This window comes from Ruditapes philippinarum, unplaced genomic scaffold (genome assembly GCF_026571515.1).
Source record: "Ruditapes philippinarum isolate M1 unplaced genomic scaffold, ASM2657151v2 ctg10014_1_1_1_1, whole genome shotgun sequence".
Lineage (NCBI taxonomy): Eukaryota > Metazoa > Mollusca > Bivalvia > Venerida > Veneridae > Ruditapes > Ruditapes philippinarum.
In genome coordinates, this window is record NW_026862188.1 from 10,312 (window position 1) to 29,746 (window position 19,435).

Sequence of the window (19,435 nt, forward strand, 5' to 3'; positions counted from 1 at the left end):
TAAATATACTTTGATTAGTATAAAGATTTAATATATCTATCAGCATTAATCAGCAGTTGATATGTGTCCATTTTGAAGCTATCTTATAAAAATAACTAAGAAACTTGTAACTTTACACATAACAGATTCTTTATGGTCCACATATGGGTTTTAAGATGATAAACAATTCATTGTCAACTTAGAGGCACAGTCTTCAGATGATGATTTCAAACATTAACAAGATTTGAAAAATCACTTTTTTTCAGGATCAGATCTTGGTTAATCTCAAGCAGATGATGAAACCATGATTTAGAATTGGAAGACCCTAGATTGTTTTCTCGTCAAACTTCGAAACTGAGATTGTTCGATTCCATGGCCTCGAAATTAAGGTTGATAGTTTCCATGGCTTGTTGAGCTCTTAATTGTAAATCTCTGGTTTCCATCTGTATAACATTTATAACATGGTCCATCGCTTCTCGTCCCTAAAATGTAAATCAGTTGAATTGTTAACGTTCCTGCACATAATCCATAACTTGTCTGTCATACATTTAACACATACATGACATAACTTGTGTTTCCTTAATATATATACCAGAGTAGCTTTCTTTAGATCAGAACAATAATTTATACGGCGCAAAATTGTCTAAAAATGAAAGGTTATTACACATTTAACTTAATTTGGCTTAGAATCATACTAAATCAATTTTTAAATAAATTTTTATAATAGTTTCATTACCTTTAGCATATTTTTCATTTTAAGGTCCCTAAATTCATCTGTGTAATATTTTCAATCTGCTGTTTTAGACCTTTGGGACTCAATGAATCATAACAGTATTTTAAGCGCCAATTGAGGAAAAAAAATCCCCTCTTTAAAAAGTATATATATTTTTCCCCCTATTTTTGAAACAGAATTTTGTACAGAAGTAAAAACAATAATTTGTTCATGGGTGGGACAAGAGAGACATTGTAGTTTGGAAAATGTATTGTATTGCATCACAATTAACATAAAACATAGTATTGTATCTGTTTCTAGATTTCCCTTTTCCCCGTCCACGACACATTTTCCCCCCTACCAATAGCCCTTCCACCATTCCCTTTAAAGTGAAAAAAAGCATTGTTAAAAATAAATACCTATCAATCTATTGTACTCACCTTGGATGCATTCTTTGATATATTGTCACAAACAAATGATTCAATGTAGCTGCCAAATGGGATACCTTTAACATTGATCACAGCTTCCTGCTTTAAGCAAGTCCTGAAATTGTTAATATATGATTAACACCCTAAGGAAATGTCAAAATCATATATGATACTGCTATCAGTTTTACTGTAATGTCTCACCATACTGAAATGCACACTATTTGATATATGACTTCAAAAATTTGATTCATCCTAGGTAAGAAAGAATGATACATGTTTAGACTTGTGACATTTCATCTTAGCTCTTTAATTCTAAGGAAAAGAAATTTTTAAGCAAATATCCCCCGATGACACAAACCTCAAAATCAAGGCCTCCTAAAATTTTTGTTTCTTAATCAGAAAATAACAACCAAGTATTTTGGCATTGGGAATGCCTTTGTTTACTGGAAGTAACTTTATCTATTAGGAAAAGAAGGCCTGGTCAGTGCCCACATAAAAAGTTAAGCTAAAATCAAATAACACAGAGCCTAATACCTGAAGTAAAATGAAATCTATACTTTTTACTGACTTAGCTCACCTATCTTTACAAACTGTAAAAAATTCTTATAATTTTTTTTCAGTAACGGTTACAAACAAATTTAGTTTGTTTGTCATAACAGTTATAAACCTTGGCTAAACTATATTTACAAATATACAAGTCAAATTATCAAATATGATTCTTTGGAATTTATTGCTGCTGAATAAAAATGTCTTTTTTACCTAGGTAATTTAGATATATTAGAGTCATCATTTAAGTGAACTTACTTATTCTTGTCTTCTGGATGGGGAGAGTACACAAGTGTTTCATCTATTGTTATCATATTGCAAAATGTCAACTGAAATGAAACAGGTGAAACTTAAAAACCAAAAGACAATTATATAAAGTAATCATTTACTTTTGGTGAAGTCAACATAGCTTTTTCTGGCCAGTTTAGTAAAATTGACCAAAGGCATTTCGCCTTCATATCAATACACGTGTTATGTAATATAAATAATTCATATAGAAAAATTAAATAGAATCTCAGAGATTAAAATGAAAGCTTACCTTCCATTCTTGTTGTACTCTCAATAAGAATTTAAATGAAAATATTATTGTCAAAATTTCTATAGTAAGACTCACAAGCAGGAAAACCCAAACCCTACTGAGCTACTAATGTTAGGGCATAGAAAGTAATAATATAACTTAACAAAATTCTTTAAGTAACTGGTGACAATACAAGAAGACTTTAATTACAATCAGGAATTAAAACACAATTACACGCTAAACAACCATTTATTTTAAAATTTAAATCCCAAGATCAAGAGTTTATGCAAATTGCTGAAAACAATAAACAAGAGGGCCATGATGGCCCTGAGGTCACTCACCTGTATAAAGGCACCCGGAGCGGGGCCAGTTTAAACCCCAGGACTTTTATTTGAACAAACTTGGAAGACACCCATTAGAAGATGTTTCACGATGTTTAGTTTTTACTACACACATATAATGAAAAACAACAATCTACTCCCCCCCCCCCCCCCCAGGGCCAATTTTAATCCAAGGGCTTTTATTTAAACAAATTTGGTAGACACCAATAAGAGGATGTTTCATGCTAAACATCTAAGCTCTAGCTCATTGGTTTTTTTTAAAATTTTAAGTTTTTACTATACACATATAGTTAAAATCAATGACACCCCTGGGGCGGGCCAGTTTTGACCCCAGGGCTTTTATTTGAACACACTTTGTAGGCACTTACTAGAAGATGTTTCATGCTTAATATCTAAACTCTAGCTATTTGGGTTTTTTCAAAGAAGATTTTTAAGTTTTTGCTATACACATATAAGGAAAATCAATGACACCCGGAACGGGGCCAATTTTGACCCCAGGGCTTTTATTTGAACAAACTTGGTAGACACCCATTAGAAGATGTGTCATGCTAAATATCTTAGCTCTAGCTCTTTGGGTTCTTTAAAAGAAGATTTTTTAAGTTTTTACTATATGCATATAGGGAAAATCAATGACCCCCTGGGGCGGGGCCAATTTTGACCCCAGGGCTTTTATTTGAACAAACTTGGTAGAAACTTATTAGAAGATGTTTCATGCCAAATATCTAAGCTCTAGCTCTTAGGGTTTTTTAAAAGTTGATTTTTTAAGTTTTTTCTTTTGGTTGCCATGGCAACCAGAGTTCTGCATGGAATTAAAATTCTTTGAACAATTTTTAAAGGTGACCACCAAAGGAACATTCCTGTGAAGTTTGGATGAAATTGGCTTAGTGGTTTATGAGGAGATGTCATTTAAAGTAAAAGTTTACGGACGGACGAAAAGCGATCACAAAAGCTCACCCTGTCACTTTGTGACAGGTTCACGAGCTAAAAAATCCATATAGGAAACAATGCAATACTTAAGTTTTGAAAGTAAAATATATTCTGAAATCGTGCAATAATAAAGAACGCAAATGTGATTTGTCTAAAGCATATTCGACCAAAACTAGGACATTGTTCCACTTTCCACAATTTTAAGGAATTTTAATGAATTTTCCATGTCAAAATCCCCAAAATGAAGATTCCATAAATTTACAATTACAGCCAAAACTTATTTTCAATCCACTTGAACTCATGAGAGATGAAGAACTAGAAATGTGTCCATAGGACACGGATGCCCCCACACGCCACTGTTCTGTCAATCTAATGACTCTAGGTCAAATATTTTTTGGACTACATGTGCCACAAGTTGAAAACTAAAAATCAACAAAGGGCCATAATTCTGTTAAATTTGGTCGCAGCAAAAATTCCTTCCTTTACTACCATCTACACATTCAGGTTGTTAATCCCTGGAAGTTTAAGCAAAATCTGCCATCCGGTTTAAGAGGAGTTGCGTTCACAAAATTTCTACATAGTATATAATAAAAAAAATCAACAAAGGGCCATAATTCTGTTAAATTTGGTCGCAGCGAAAAATCCTTCCTTTACTACCATCTACACCTTAAGGTTATTCATCCCTGTAAGTTTAAGCAAAATCTGCCATCCGGTTTAAGAGGAGTTGCATTCACAAAATTTCTACATAGTATATAGTGAAAAAATCAACAAAGGGCCATAATTCTCTTAAATTTGGTCGCAGCAAAAATTCCTTCCTTTACTACCATCTACACATTAAGGTTGTTCATCCCTGTAAGTTTAAGCAAAATCTGCCATCCGGTTTAAGAGGAGTTGCGTTCACAAAATTTCTACATAGTATCTAGTGAAAAAATCAACAAAGGGCCATAATTCTGTTAAATTTGGTCGCAGCAAAAATTCCTTCCTTTACTACCATCTACACATTAAGGTTGTTCATCCCTGTAAGTTTAAGCAAAATCTGCCATCCGGTTTAAGAGGAGTTGCGTTCACAAGATTTCGGGACGTTCGGACGGACTGACGGACTGACTGACGGACGGACGGACAAGTGCAACGCTATATGCTCCCACATTGTGGGGGCATAAAAAAGCTTTTTCAAATAAATACAACTTTATAGACTAAGACAAAAAAATTAAGCAAAATAAAAGGAAAATATTGAAAAACACAATACAACATACATTGCGTGTTTTTAATTCCATGGTTTTGTTCTTGGGATCAACAGTTGAGTGTTCACTTGCATGGCCAATACCATCAGATCCTACTATCTGTGACAACGAAAAAATACATATCAAAATAGAAACAAAAATAGAAAAACCAATGTACAATAACAGTACTTGCATACAAAAAAAAAATGAATAAAACTTAATATAGCTCACAAGAGTAACAGTAAATCACAGCTATTAAGATCGAAATGAAATAATAACATTCTTAATATGTCGGGCAAATATTTACATTGAATATAAAGTTGTTTTTTGTTTTATATGTGGGGCAGTCCAATATTATTTGGAGGGATTTCAGTACCGACAATTTGAAAACTTGTGTGATTAGCAGTATAGAAAAGTCAGATCAGCCTTTTGTTTGCCGAGTTTTAATGAACAATGACAATCTTAAATGTTGTATGGTGCCTTTCCTGATGGAGGTGTTCCTCCTTGTATTATTTCATACCTAAGCACTGAGGCACTTGTGTACAATCAATGACATTCTGTAAGCTAGCCGAATATTAACTTCCTTGCTTTGAAATATTCAAAGACCCTGCAAGGATTTGAACATACAACACTAACAGGAATGGGCAAGTAGTTTTAAGTAACAACCTGACTCTTGGCCATGGAAGACCATCCTATTATACATGTCAAAGGCTGACCTGATTTTAATTGTTTGCATAGATAGGAAATTATAACACTAATCATTTACAGGTTTATAATTTCAAGCTTGTAAGTTACTCATTACTCTGGTGAGCAAAAACACAAAACAAAATAACATTTATGGTGAAATGATATGGTGATCCATCCATCAACTACTCACATGTTTTTTTCTCCAGTAACACTAGTCTTTTATTTCATTTTTCACTCTTTGACTGTTACATTAGTCCTGCTTTGAATTACAAACCTTTTTTTTCCTTACTTTTAAGATATTAGAACAAGTTGTCGCAGGTAAAAGTTCTGGGTTATACCTTATCATAAGCCTAACCTTTACCAAGTTTCATTACATGCTTTTTGGTGGTTTATAGAAATATATCAGTGAAATGTAAAACTGATAATTTCACTGTTTCAAACAGTGAAATTATCAATTTGATAATTTCACTGTTTTGAGTTTAAGCCCCTTACGTTGTTTCAGTGAAATACCAGCGTGCACAGAACTGGAAACAAACTTAATGATGTGATGTCGTAAATGATGTCACTTGTATTATAATTTGGCGCGCTTTTCATTTAGTATTAGGTTAAATGTCTTTTTAAACATTTCTTTGCATATAATAAACAGAAATTTGTTAAGTATAGGGAAAGATCGAAATATTTTCTCCTCATGAACACCAAAAGTTCATATTTTACTCGTGGCTGTGCCACTCGTGAAATATACCTTTTGGGACTCACTCGCTGAAATATATTCCGATCTTACACTGAACTAAACAAATATCCTCTATGTCTCTCCTTTGATGACTTCCCTGTGATCTGCGTGGGGCAGAAAACCAATATAAGGCAGCACATATTGTATTTTCTTCTGTACTTTTTAAAAAAAATATATTTCAATGTTCTTATTTTCACGAGATAAAGTGTAGTCGGCTCGTTTTTTGTGAGTACCCAACCCATAAAATGTTTCTTGAGAAAATCAACAGAGATGGTGTGTTGGAACATTCAGAAACTCATGTGGCTTCACTTCTGAAAGAAATATACTACATTTTCCCCAAGAAACATTCTACATAAATGGATTACTCTAGATTAGAATGAGCAGTATGGGCTCTACACTTTATCCATGTAAACAATGCAGATTAAACAAAAATTTGTAACGAAAAGCATGGGACAAAATAGTCACATGGTTTAAGCACAGTAAGAAAGAGGCACATAAATACAACAGTGCATAGATGTGCTTGTACAAAATGATGGATGGATCATCTTTAGTTCAGTTCATGCAAGGAAAGCCTTAGAAAATACACCAGGAACTGTATTTTACCTACAGACTGGCAAGTAAATACTTATCAGTTAACTTTAATATCTAATTTACAAATATTGTTTTATTTGAATTCCACTTATTTCAAATGATTATGACAATAAAATCATACATAAATTTATTTCTAAAAATCATTTTAACACAACTAACTTTAGTTTATACATGTATCTTTAATACAAACTTCTTAATATCCAAACTTTATTTTAGTGGCTAAGAAAAAGAATAAAAATAGCTAATATGAAATGCAATTCTTGAAAATTTTCTTCAGACTTGTTTCACTTATCAGCCTGTGTGTAAAACACTCTTCTCATTTTACTCACATTACACGATCTGATGTGCATATATCGTGTAATAGGATCAAAAACAGAGATCTCTCTGGCATATACTAGGCCAGACGTACCCAAAACCTGTAAATTTTCACATCATGTTTCAATAATACCAATAAATGAGCCGCGTCATGACAAAACCAACATAGTGGGTTTGCAACCAGCATGGATCCAGACCAGCCTGCGCATCCGCGCAGTCTGATCAGGATCCATGCTGTTCGCTATCAGTTTCTCTACTTGTAATAGGGCTTGTAAGCGAACAGCATGGATCCTGATCAGACTGCGTGGATGCGCAGGCTGGTCTGGATCCATGCTGGTCGCAAACGCATTACGTTGGTTTTGTCGTGACGCTGCTCAAATATGTAAACCTGCATTTGAATAGAAAATACAATGCATGTAATCTTTCAAACTTACTTAACAGTTTCATTTTTTACCAGCAATACCATTAATTATGCTGAACACCAAGATGTACAAAGTAGTAAATAAATATCACTGTTTCTGACTTAAATCTCCAAAATGATCTGTGTATGTTTTTTTTTATGAAAGATAATAACGTGCTTTATAGCAGTATGCCTCAAGATTCAGGCTAAATTTCATGATTTTTTTTGAAAATGTGTTTAACAATAAAATATTCTGATCAAAGAAAGTAATTTACACATTGAAAACAGAACTTAAAATCCTCGAAATACCAAATAATTTAGAAATATGGTGATAAATACTGCAAATCAGTCATTTATGGCACACTGCAACCCTGCCAAATGTGCAATTTCTTACTGTCAGATGAATAAGCTTTATTTTCTATGTTTAATTACCTTAGTGGCCCAACCTGGAATACCCCATTTCGTGCTTAACAGACGATGAGTTTTCAAAACACCTTTTTCATCTATTCTTCTGTCCACAACATCAATGCCTTCAACTGCCTGGTTAAATTTGTTGGGATATTTTCTCCATTGAGCCCTTGCCACTAGTTCCCAAGGATTACTGGAAAAAATTAACCACACAATTTTACAGCACTTTTCTTCAGAGACCTAATTACACATATACAGTCAGTAAATATGTAATGATATTACAAAAAATAAAAAATTAACAATTTGATACCGTACCGAAAACAGTTTTATATTTTACCGGTAAATATTGATTCAAAAAGTACCGGTCTTTTCAAAATAACTAACAAATAATACCGTAAAAGGCCCCCCCAGGCTTCTTGATATAGTGGGGCGGGAAATAAGGTCTCTGCTGTCAAAATAGTGCAAATTGTGATACAAGCATGAAACTTTCAGGAAATTATCTTTAGACCATGTAGATTTCAAAAGTGAAGTGGGCCCAAAAATATCTCTGCTCATTCAAGATGGCCGCCATTTTCAAGATGGCCGCCATATAAATTTGACGTACATAATAGCTTATTCATTCCAAATTTTTGTACAGACTTGAAACTTACACCAAAGCATGCATTATAGTTTCCCTTTTCAAATTTTTAAATCTTTAAGCAATTTCGCTTGCATATTTCTTCAGAATCCAAGATGGCGTCCAATATGGCTGCCAATTTTAATGAAAACTGATATATCTCTTTTGTAGTATAATTTTTTGCACACAGTATGCTTATTTCCATATAAAATTGTTAAACTTATTAGAACAAAAATCAAATTTTAGGTTAACCACATTGTAAGTCATGTTTTTAATTTTTTGTACAAAAAAATCTTTAACAATATCAAAGAAAAAGTGCCACTTTTTGCATTTTTCTCTAACATGGTTTTCTAGGTCTATGTACAAAATTCCAAAAGTTACATAGTTTCTTAAAGTGTATTTGATATTGAATCAACACTTTGTTTTATTGTATAATTGTAACGAAAACAAAAAATGTGAAGGTTTTATACTTATTCAAAGTGGGTGGGGTAAACTTATCAGACAATTGTAGTACAAAATAACGTGTTTTATGAATTCTTATGCAAATAGTCACTGTAAAAGTATTTTATTGTATTAAGGTATTTTTGTCTTCCTTCAGGTCTAGAGGGTGTACTTAAATATCAATAAATGCAGATACACTCATATGTATACATTCAGTTTAATATTAAATGTGTTTGCATTATATAAGTTGTTTCAACATTCTTAATATAATTTGACAATTGTACAGAAAGAAGACATGACTATTCATCAACGAACCATATGTTAGATAAAATCATGACTGGACCTGAGTGAAATGTTGTCTATTTATGAATAAAATTATTTCCTGGATAATTTAGTCTTGCTAAAAGCTTGTAACAGAATGATTCAAAGTTATATTTACTTGCACATCTTTGTAACCAAGTATAATTGAGTTAGTACTGTCCATTTCTGATAACTTATGTAGACATGATATTTTCAAAAGAAACAAAAATTAAGGCGACTGATACATCATATTATCTATGTGTGCTAAAATATGTATCAATAAAACCGCTTGACCCACATAACATAGCTTATGATTTGGAATATAAACTAAATGTATTCATACTTTATTTTCCCCATTAAACAATAGAGAATAGTTGACCCTAGATCACTCGCCTAAGATCCACTGCTGGAATTTTAAGATCTATAATTCTTTAATACTGAAGAATGCTTAAATCATATAAGGAGTATCTTTTTTCACCAAATACAGTCATGATTTATATACTATTTGAAAAGAAACATGCCCAATAACTAGGCTCTCAGAACTACAAAAAGACTCATATAACTAAATTTCCAATATGAGTCCATGTAAACTAAGTGATTTTGACCCTATGCCAAAATAGTTTATATAGCATCACAATGTGATGATATACAATATATTTTCTTCTCTGTACACTGTATTTTCGGAGAAGAATTTTAATATATAAGTCAATGTAAACAAAGTGACAGGTAAAGCCATTTTGGACTGCAGGAGTATGATTTAAATGCCCTCACGAGGAACACAGTTTTTAAAGACCTGTGTAGGGAATCTTATTGAAGTTTTTTTTGTTGTTATTTTTAAAAAAATCAACAAACAAAGAAACTACAATGCCTAGAGCTTAGATAGTCACCATGAAACCTTGCCAAGTAAAGAAGACCTCTTTTAAAGTTACATGAAACACTTTTGGATCATTAAGTGTGTACATGCAAAATTAAAAATCTTCTCAAAAATAAAAATGCACAGAGCACAGGTACTAAGCATGTAGCCCCACCTTGTGTCTTTATCAACATATTTAATGTACCGTGCTCATAGAGCCACCTGGGTTCACAGTCTTGTATAGGAAAACACATTAAAATATCAAGTGTAAAACTACAATGACTTTAACTAAGATATTTGGGATGTAGCCTGATATAACATGCATACATTTGAATGTATGATGCTACTGCAGTCTAAAATGGTTTTGCAATGAGTATCACTTAATTTACTAAGACTAATGTATTAAATCTGTTTTCTCCTACTCCTAACCAACAGTATCTCAATCTGACGCATAGACATTAATCATGTATCATCATAATTGTGTTATACTCTACAAATATTTGATATATCATGGTCAACATGGTCAAAATTTACTAAGTTTATATAAACAAATATATGAATAATGTTATTAAAGTTCTCTCGTGTGAAAAAATTGAAACTAGATATTGAGCATGTTTCTTTTAAACGCAACCGCATTCAATTATGACACAAATCATGTGTTCTGACATAATTGACACTCCCAAAACGATATTGTTACCTTTTTTCCAACAATGATCTTAGGTGAGTGATCCAGGGTCATTATTCCCTCTTATTGAAAGAAAAAAAAAGAGATACGATTACTTTAGGAAATACACTTACTTTGTATCTTAGCTTTCCAAAAAACTGCATGCAGGCCAGGCCATATCATTGATATATCTGTTTCACATCATATACATTTTGTTGGCTTTTAAGCCATGTTTATATTATAAATATAAAATTGTGAAGGAGACAAAAATATGCGTTTATGGATTACCTTTATACCTTACATTCATGTACATGCTTGCTATTTTAAGCACTTTAGTTGATTTATTGTCTTCTTATATGTCTTTACAATTAACAATTAATATATGATATCAAATATATTGAAACAAAAATTATCATGCAACCAAATTTAATAACTGAATGTATACACATGTTTGTATGTGCATTTCTTGCTTAGCCACTTGGCCCGAAGGAAAACAAAAATACTTTCATCCAATAAAAACTACTTTTTAAGTTGGAACATTTGCATTAGAATTCATAGAAAAGCATAAAGGCAAATAAATAGAATGAACTTAGCTATGTTTATTTTCTGTTGTTTTTTTCTTTTACAATAATTACCGTATAAAATTACCCCACCCACTTTCACAAAATATAAAACCTACAGATTTAATGTTTTTCTTACATTTTTAACAATAAACACATGATATTAATGGAATGTCAATTCCAGTTTAAGATATAAAGTAACTTTTTTAACTTTGTACCTTAATTAAGGAAATCAAATTTGAACAATATGAAAAAAATGGATTTTTTTCTTGATCTTTCTGAAAGATATTTCTAAGACACAAACTTTTAAAATGTTTACTTTTATTGAAATTAACATATAATTTGATTATCTTTGATATGTTTAAACACTTTTTATCATAATAAACATAATTTGTGCATCAAATTTTACTATAAAAATAATATAACAGTTTTGCACAAAATCGACGGCCATATTGGACGCCATCTTGGATTTGGAAGAGGTATGAAAGAGAAATTTTGTAAGATTTAAATTTTTGAAAAGGAGAAACTATATGCATGCTTTTGGTGTTAGTTAAAGGTCTCTACTAAAAATTGGAATGAATGAGCTAGTATGTATGTCAAATGTGTATGGCGGCCATTTTGAAAATGGCGGCCATCTTGAATGAGCAGAGACAATCTACTCATCTGATGATCAGTGCTGAACTCATAATTAAAGCCATCATTTTATTCAATCATTCAGAATCCATTTTATTTTATAGTAAACACAAAATGACATATGTATAATAAGAACTTTAAAACCTTAACACTTTTTAATGTTATTACCAACACTTGCTAACACTAAATGTATTTACAGTATTATTACTGTGTTGTAATAATAGCCCCCCTTTTGGAAATTGTTTAGCCTTCGGGGCGTTTAATAGGAATTTTACTGTATATAAAAACAAAAAAAATCAACAATTATTTATGGCAATAATATCACAAAATGAATGCCAAATGGCCGTGGTCCAAAATGACCTATTTGTCAAGGGAGATGGATATCGATGTGCTCGAGGTAGCGGCAATCCTTGTATTTATGAAACCCTGCTGCATGAATTCGAATACTTGAAATGGCATAAAATTTGTAATTTTAACTTTTCTTAAAAAATATAGTTAGTGTTTTGCTGTAATAACATTTCTGCAATTTGCACTAAAATATTCGAATTTTATGATATACATGTTGTTGCTGATGTCAACATCATGGTGGGCTCTAGAACTAAGTCCTAAAGACGGAGGTAGAGTTTGTATATATTGTAAAATTTTTTGCCTTGGCAAGGGTGGAAACACTGGTCAGCAATTTGTTGAAACACCTTAGACTGATAATTTAATAATAAAACAAATCAAAATAAGATTCCTAGAAATAATGAATACAAAATGCTGCTCAAACACTTAAATACAGTGTTTTTTTCCTGATAAAACTGTCAGATGCCGAAGAACGGCACCATTCCCAATAGAAAATAGACAACAAATTTCCCAATTCATGACTGATAAATTCCCAAAATAACACTGAAAATTTCCTCAAAATCGGTAAACAAAAACAGAAATGCCATTGATAAGTGAAAATGGAATAAAAACCAAGTATAACCACATGAGTGATATTTGTACTACTTTTAGTGTTCAGGGATTTTTTTTGCCTTATTTTATAGCCGATATTCGGTCATATTCCCATTAAAAAATAGTATATTATTTTCCCAATCCACAGGAAAAAATTCCCAATTGAAAGTTACAAGATTGCATTTGAGAAAAATGCTATGCCACCGCATTAATACAACACTAAATAGTAGTGTAGGAACAGATTTTTTTGTTTCTTTACAATTTTGAAGATTGTCATAAAGCATAGATCCCTGACCTATCTTATTCTTATTATCAGATAAGTGGTTAAATCTAATGTTAACTCAATAAAAGATCAGAGTAGGAATATATCAATGCACTCCAGTCTAGTGAATTTGGTGGTGAATTAAGGTCATATTTCACACAGCCTAAATTTCATGACTACATCAAAAGGACAACACAGTAAGACACTTTGTCAAAATCTAGGTCAGCTGAAATCAAAGTTCACTTTACATCTTAATCTGTGCACAGGGCTCAAATTTCATAGCTGTACATCAAAGGACAAGAAAGTAGGTCACATCAACAAAATCTAGGTCACCTGATATCAAAGTTCAATTTTACAACTAAAACTGTGCACATGGTCAAAATTTCATTGCTGTACATCAAAGGACAAGAAAGTAGGTCACTATCCCCTTGGGCAAGGCAAAATTTTGGACCCAAGGGTTTAATTCAAAACAATCTTGATACAGGTCCACCAAACAACATTTCAAGTCAAATATCTAAGCTGTAGCTTTCTCCCATTCAGAAAACATTTGTTTTATTTTCTGTTTTTACTATGTGTACATAATGAGAATCACTGCCCCCGGGCAGGGCCAATTTTGACACCAGGGGGAAAATCTGAACAACTTTAGTAGAGGACCTATAGATGATATTATATAGCAAACATCAAAGCTCTATCCCTTGTTCCTTCAGACAAAAATATTTTTTATTTTTTTAGTATGTGTACATAGTGAAAATCAATGACCCTTGGGGGTGGGGCCAATTTTGACCCCAGGGCTATAATTTGTACAATCTTGCTAGAGGTTCACTACATAATGTTTCATTGAAAATATATTAACTCTAGTCTTTGTAAATTTAAAGAAGATGATTTTTTAAGTTTTTACTTTATACATATAAGGAAAACCTATGGCCCCCGGGGCAGGGCTAATTTTGACACTAGAGGCAAAATTTGAACAACTTTGGTAGAGTTCCTATAGATGATATCATTTAACAAATATTAAAGCTCTAAGCCTTGTACCTTCAGACAATAAGATTTTTTACTATATATATATTTAAAATCAATGACCCCTGGGGCGGGGGCAATTTTGACACCAGGGCTATAATTCAACAACAATCTTGCTAGAAGTTCACTTCACAATGTTTCATGCAAAATATCTAACCTCTAGCATTTGTCAATTGCTAGAAGAATTTTTTTTAAAGTTTTTACTATAAGTTTTTACTATATACATATAAGGAAAACCAATGACCCCCCGGGCGGGGCCGATTTTGACCCCAGGGCTATAATTTGAACAATCTTGGCAAGGGTCTACCAGACAATGCCCTATGCAAAATATCTAAGCTCTAGGCCTTTTGGGTCTTTACAAGAAGGTATTTTAAGTTTTTACTATATGTACATAAAATTATAGTGAAAATCAATGACACTCGGGGCGGGGCCGATTTTGACCCCAGGGCTATACTTTGAACAATCTTGGTAAGGGTCTACCAGACAATGCCTTATGCAAAATATCTAAGCTCTAGGACTTTTGGGTCTTTACAAGAAGGTATTTTAAGTTTTTACTATATCTACATATAGTGAAAATCAATGACCCCCGGCGCAGGGGCAATTTTGACCCTAGGGCTATAATTTGAACAATCTTGGTAGAGGTCTACCAGACAATGCCTTATGCAAAATATCTAAGCTCTAGGCCTTTTGGTTCTTTACAAGAAGGTATTTTAAGTTTTTACTATATGTACATATAGTGAAAATCAATGACCCCTGGGGCCGGGCCAATTTTGACCCCAGGACTATAATTTGAACAATCTTGGTAGAGGTCTACCAGACAATGCCTTATGCAAAATATCTAAGCCAGGGCTCGCGCTGGCAGGAGCCAATGAGCAAATTGGCTCCAAAATAATTAAATTGGCTCAAGAAAATCACGATTGGCTCAAACTTTCGAAAAGTATGACTTTTGGAATCTCCAGTCTAAATTTAGCTTTTTCTATTTTAAGAATGGAAAAGTACACATCTGGTTTTCCATCTACAACTTCCGTTTTATCACTTCTTATCTCAAAACACAGCGACACAGTCTACTTTTTGTGGGTCATTGACTGGTTTATATTTGTAACTTCCTTTCCGAACGAAATATTGATATGAACAGTAACACAGTCTAATACACTGACCTCAGGGTATGTTTACATGTTTATCAGCTGATAAATACGACACTAATTCAAATTGGTGTGAAAAATACCTGTGTCAGATTGTTGAATATGCACTGGATAATTGGTCTTAATATTCAAAATGAAACAATAACTAGCGGCATCTCATGATTATCACTAATCAAATCAGCATTTTGGGTATGAAATGGCGACAAATTATGTTCTGCCGTTGGCAACTTGACCAGTAAATTTTATCGTTGTTGATGATAGAGTTATTGTTGTTGATTTTTTGTGGTGGTGGGAGGGGGTGTTATTGCGGCCAAAACACCATTTTTGAGGAAGAGGTTTCGGCCTTTTTCTTGGGGAAAAAAGAGGTCTCAAATTTAACACAAAATTTTAACAAAATCTTCAAAATAGAAAAGCAAAAAGCAGTGGGAATGTTCTTCAAAAAAGGACATCAAAAAGCAGTGGGAAATACTAATAAGGCAGTAAAAGACCTCATTTAATTTTGTTCTAAATTCTGTGGGAAATTTCAAAAGACTGGGAGATTTTGAGGACCAAACTGGGGGAAAAAAAGAGGCTAGTTTGGTTGGGGAAGCAGCCTTTATTGGGCAACTACAAAGAAGGGAAAGAAGGATATTTTGGCCCTGAAATCTGACCTAATTATGGCTCCAAAAATATAAAATTGAATTTATTTGACATACAGAGTATTCCTGAAAAAAAAAGATTGACCTTATGTCACTACCATGCCACAGACTTAGATTTTAAGGGAACCTTGTTGCCTACATGTAACTTTTGGCAAATGTTATAGTTACTGACTTCTAAGCTTAAAATAATGATTACTGACTGTAAATTATACTCATATATGTAAGATTTTGTTAATGTAATAAAAATGTAGCTACCAAAATTAAGTTGGATATAGTTAATGCTTTTCTAAATATCCCATGATGTACCATTGCCTGATTTGAAAATAAAATACAGGCAGGCAATTTTGGCCGCGAAAAATTGGCTCAAAGTAAAAAATTGCCAGTGCTAGCCCTGCTAAGCTCTAGACCTTTTCAGTCTTTACAAGAAGGTATTTTAAGTTTTTACTATATGTACATATAGTGAAAATCAATGACCCCCGGGGCGGGGCCGATTTTGACCCCAGGGCTATAATTTGAACAATCTTGGTAGAGGTCTACCAGACAATGCCTTATGCAAAATATCTAAGCTCTAGGCCTTTTGGGTCTTTACAAGAAGATTTTTTAAATTTATTCTTTTAATTCCTTTTGGTTGCCATGGCAACCAGATTTCTGCATGGAATGAAATTCTTTGAACAACTTTGGAACCCCTTCACCCAAGGATCAATCCTGCCAAGTTTGGTTGAAATTGGACTAGTGGTTTTTTCACAAGAAGATTTTTTAAGTTCACTATATAATCTATATAACACACACACACAAACAAACAAACAAAGACACACACACACATACACACAGGTGAATCACTTTATGCCACCGCATCGCAGATGCTGCGGTGGCATAAAAATTTAATAACAAATTCTAAAATCTTTGAAAATAAGGACTTCTTCACTGTTATGGTGTTTAATAGTTTGAAGATGCCTTCCTAGACAGTTATTCTTTGCATTCATTTAATCACTGCAAAATTTAAGTCATGCAATTTTTCCCAAATTTTAACAAAACATTGCTGAAATTCCCAATTCCATGGGTATTGGTCATGTTCCCAAAATCCTGGAAAAAAACCCTGGTGTTTCACACCTTAACATTATTTATGTACAAATTACAATTGTTATGATTATCAATTTTTTTTTCAACCTCAAGAAGCAAAAATAATCATTAAAGTTAATAATACATGGTTTTACAGTGTTTATTATGCATAATTTTCATGTCGTCCTGGATAAAAGAAATTCCCCACAAAATATTTTGCATCTTATGTAAAATTCCCAATTTGAGTCCAACCGATAGATTTTTCACCCAATCTGTCCGGTACCAGCTCCATTCCCAAAGTAGGGGGAAAAACACTGAAATAGTAGTGAGTATCTATAAAATACTGTATGATATCATTTCAAGTTTACAGTTTAAACAAAAAATATGGGTACTGCTTTTCAGGGAATCTTCCCACATAACAAAAGCTTTTGGTTGGTTTGGAGGTTGGAGTGCCACATGAACATAATTTTGGAACATGAAACTTGAGGCATGATATTTCAAGGGCACAATATTTCATATATCCCTCTAGCATGCGTATAAAGAAATTATTTTGTTCTTCTGTTTAGTTTTATTGGTGAGTCAGTATGATTATGAGCAGTGAGGGTTATTTTTACATGAAACTTCTATTAAATTATTTATTTGTTCAAACAAAAGTAAGATTCAATCTTTACTAGATTCTTGAGTTCTTCACCAAGTTCTAAATCTTTTAATTTAGTAGAGGTATGTCCCAAAGGTTCCTAAAACAATTATTTTACATGGAATTTTCTGATAAATTCTGTAACCTTTTCAATCACCTCACGCTTATACCGACAACAAGTTATTTACGAATGACGTGAGCGTGAAATATCACTTCATGTAGAAATTGACTGCATGCACACTTTTCACCCTGGCGTGGCACTTCACACTAACATGGCATTTAACGGTTTTTTAAATTTCTACTGGCAAAAGAAAATTGTTTACAGTTCTGTTCAACATTCGTTTTTTACATTCCCATATAGATGAAATGCCAGCCTAAAGTAGCAAAAACACTTAGAGCCTTAAAAGAATTTATAATAACAAAAAAAAAACTATGTATACTACTCCCCGCGGGTACCGCGTCCTTGCCTATTCCGGTGCAATCAGAAAATGTGTTTCTTTACACACTGAACGGGACCAATTGAATGATTCCATCATTAAAGTGAAAGTGGAAGTGCTGCTTTTTTAATTTGGATAAAAATTGTTAGAAATATTTTCATTTTAAATAAATTTCTGTCATTGATAGGAAAATCCAAAACTACCCGAGTGTGTTGGAAATATTTTTAAATTTTACCCCACATTTACCAGTTAAACTGATAATTTCATGTTCTGACAAGTGAAGGTCGTCTGCTGAAACTGTAGTGACGTCATATTTTATTGAAAAAGTTCTACTGAAGCCAAAAAGGGCCATCAATTTACATAACCACGGTACCATAGTGCTCTCCGTTTAAGCTGCCATTCAAAACATGGCTGAATGACCATAGATGTTTCTAATTTAAATCATTGAGTTTTTCTATGAATGACAGGTGTATTTTAAAGGCAAGATGCGACAGTTAAACACAATTTATTAAAATAGTAAATACAAGTTCTTTTTATGTGTACAATTTGCTGGACATAATAAGAACAGTGGTACCATAGGGGACCATCCTAAGTTACTTTCGGACTTAGTAGGGATTCTTTGAGCAGTCGGGGTTATAATGTATAATGTTCTTGGAAATTTCTACGATTTCATTACATAACTAAGGATAACTTTTTTGACAAAGAGCAAATAATTTTGATTTTAAAACCAATTACTTTCGACATATCTGCTATGCCATGAACTGTCTGGTTTTCAAGCTAATGATCACTGTCAATGGCAACACGTGAGCAGGGAATGATTGCAAAATATTAAAGTTTAAATTTAGTTGCATATTAAATTTAATGTGTTGAGTACGTAAATAATTAAGAAATTAATATGATAAAACTTACTCAAATATATGCTCTTTACTCCAAATTTTCATGTTTTTGTACCCTGGTCGACTGTAAAGACGAAAAACTTGCCTACTTCCCGGTAAGCCTGTCACGTTCGCGACGACCTTTACGTAAAAAGGAAGAACCAAAAAACTATCTTTTAAATCTATATCCGCAGGGACTAGTTTTCATTAAAACTGTATTGAATTTCCAAAATATGAAATTCCAGTTTATGTTGAAAATGAAAAAGAAATATATAAGAAAAATGTTGTTCACAGAGTTATTTTTTTAAGTATGGAATTGAATTATCCATCTAGACCCATTTAAATCAAGTTCGATGAAGTCTTATGCAATGATTGCGAACTATTTCTTTGAGTTATACCTGGCTTTTTCAGAGAGCGCAAAAATGCTGAGAACCAGTCAAATCGCATTCGGGATGTGTTCGGCTATTATCTAAAATAACTGGGTCAGAAGGGTACCACTAAAATACGCAACGGAGATTTTTTGGCGCAACGGACGCAACGGGCGCAACGGAGATATATTTTTTA

At 32.9% G+C, this 19,435-nt stretch overlaps 1 protein-coding gene across 1 annotated transcript; it reads right to left on the reverse strand.

Moving 5' to 3' along the window:
• On the reverse strand, positions 1-19,064 carry LOC132718209 (PRELI domain containing protein 3B-like). The gene is made up of 6 exons (XM_060701853.1): positions 18,906-19,064; positions 7,826-7,994; positions 4,704-4,790; positions 1,924-1,994; positions 1,132-1,234; positions 1-461 (listed from the first exon to the last, which is right to left on the reverse strand). Exons 1-6 carry the CDS (start codon positions 18,935-18,937, stop codon positions 321-323), a joined length of 603 nt encoding a protein of 200 aa, XP_060557836.1. The 5' UTR covers positions 18,938-19,064; the 3' UTR covers positions 1-320.
• Positions 19,065-19,435: the final 371 nt, after the last annotated feature.

Coding starts and splice junctions, on each gene's coding strand:
- LOC132718209 (XM_060701853.1), bottom strand. CDS start 18,937: ATGAAAATTTGGAGTAAAGAGCATATATTTGA. Junction 1,235..1,923: donor CATCCAGAAGACAAGAATAA/GTAAGTTCACTT, acceptor TAACAATTTCAG/GACTTGCTTAAAGCAGGAAG. Junction 462..1,131: donor TATCAAAGAATGCATCCAAG/GTGAGTACAATA, acceptor TTTACATTTTAG/GGACGAGAAGCGATGGACCA.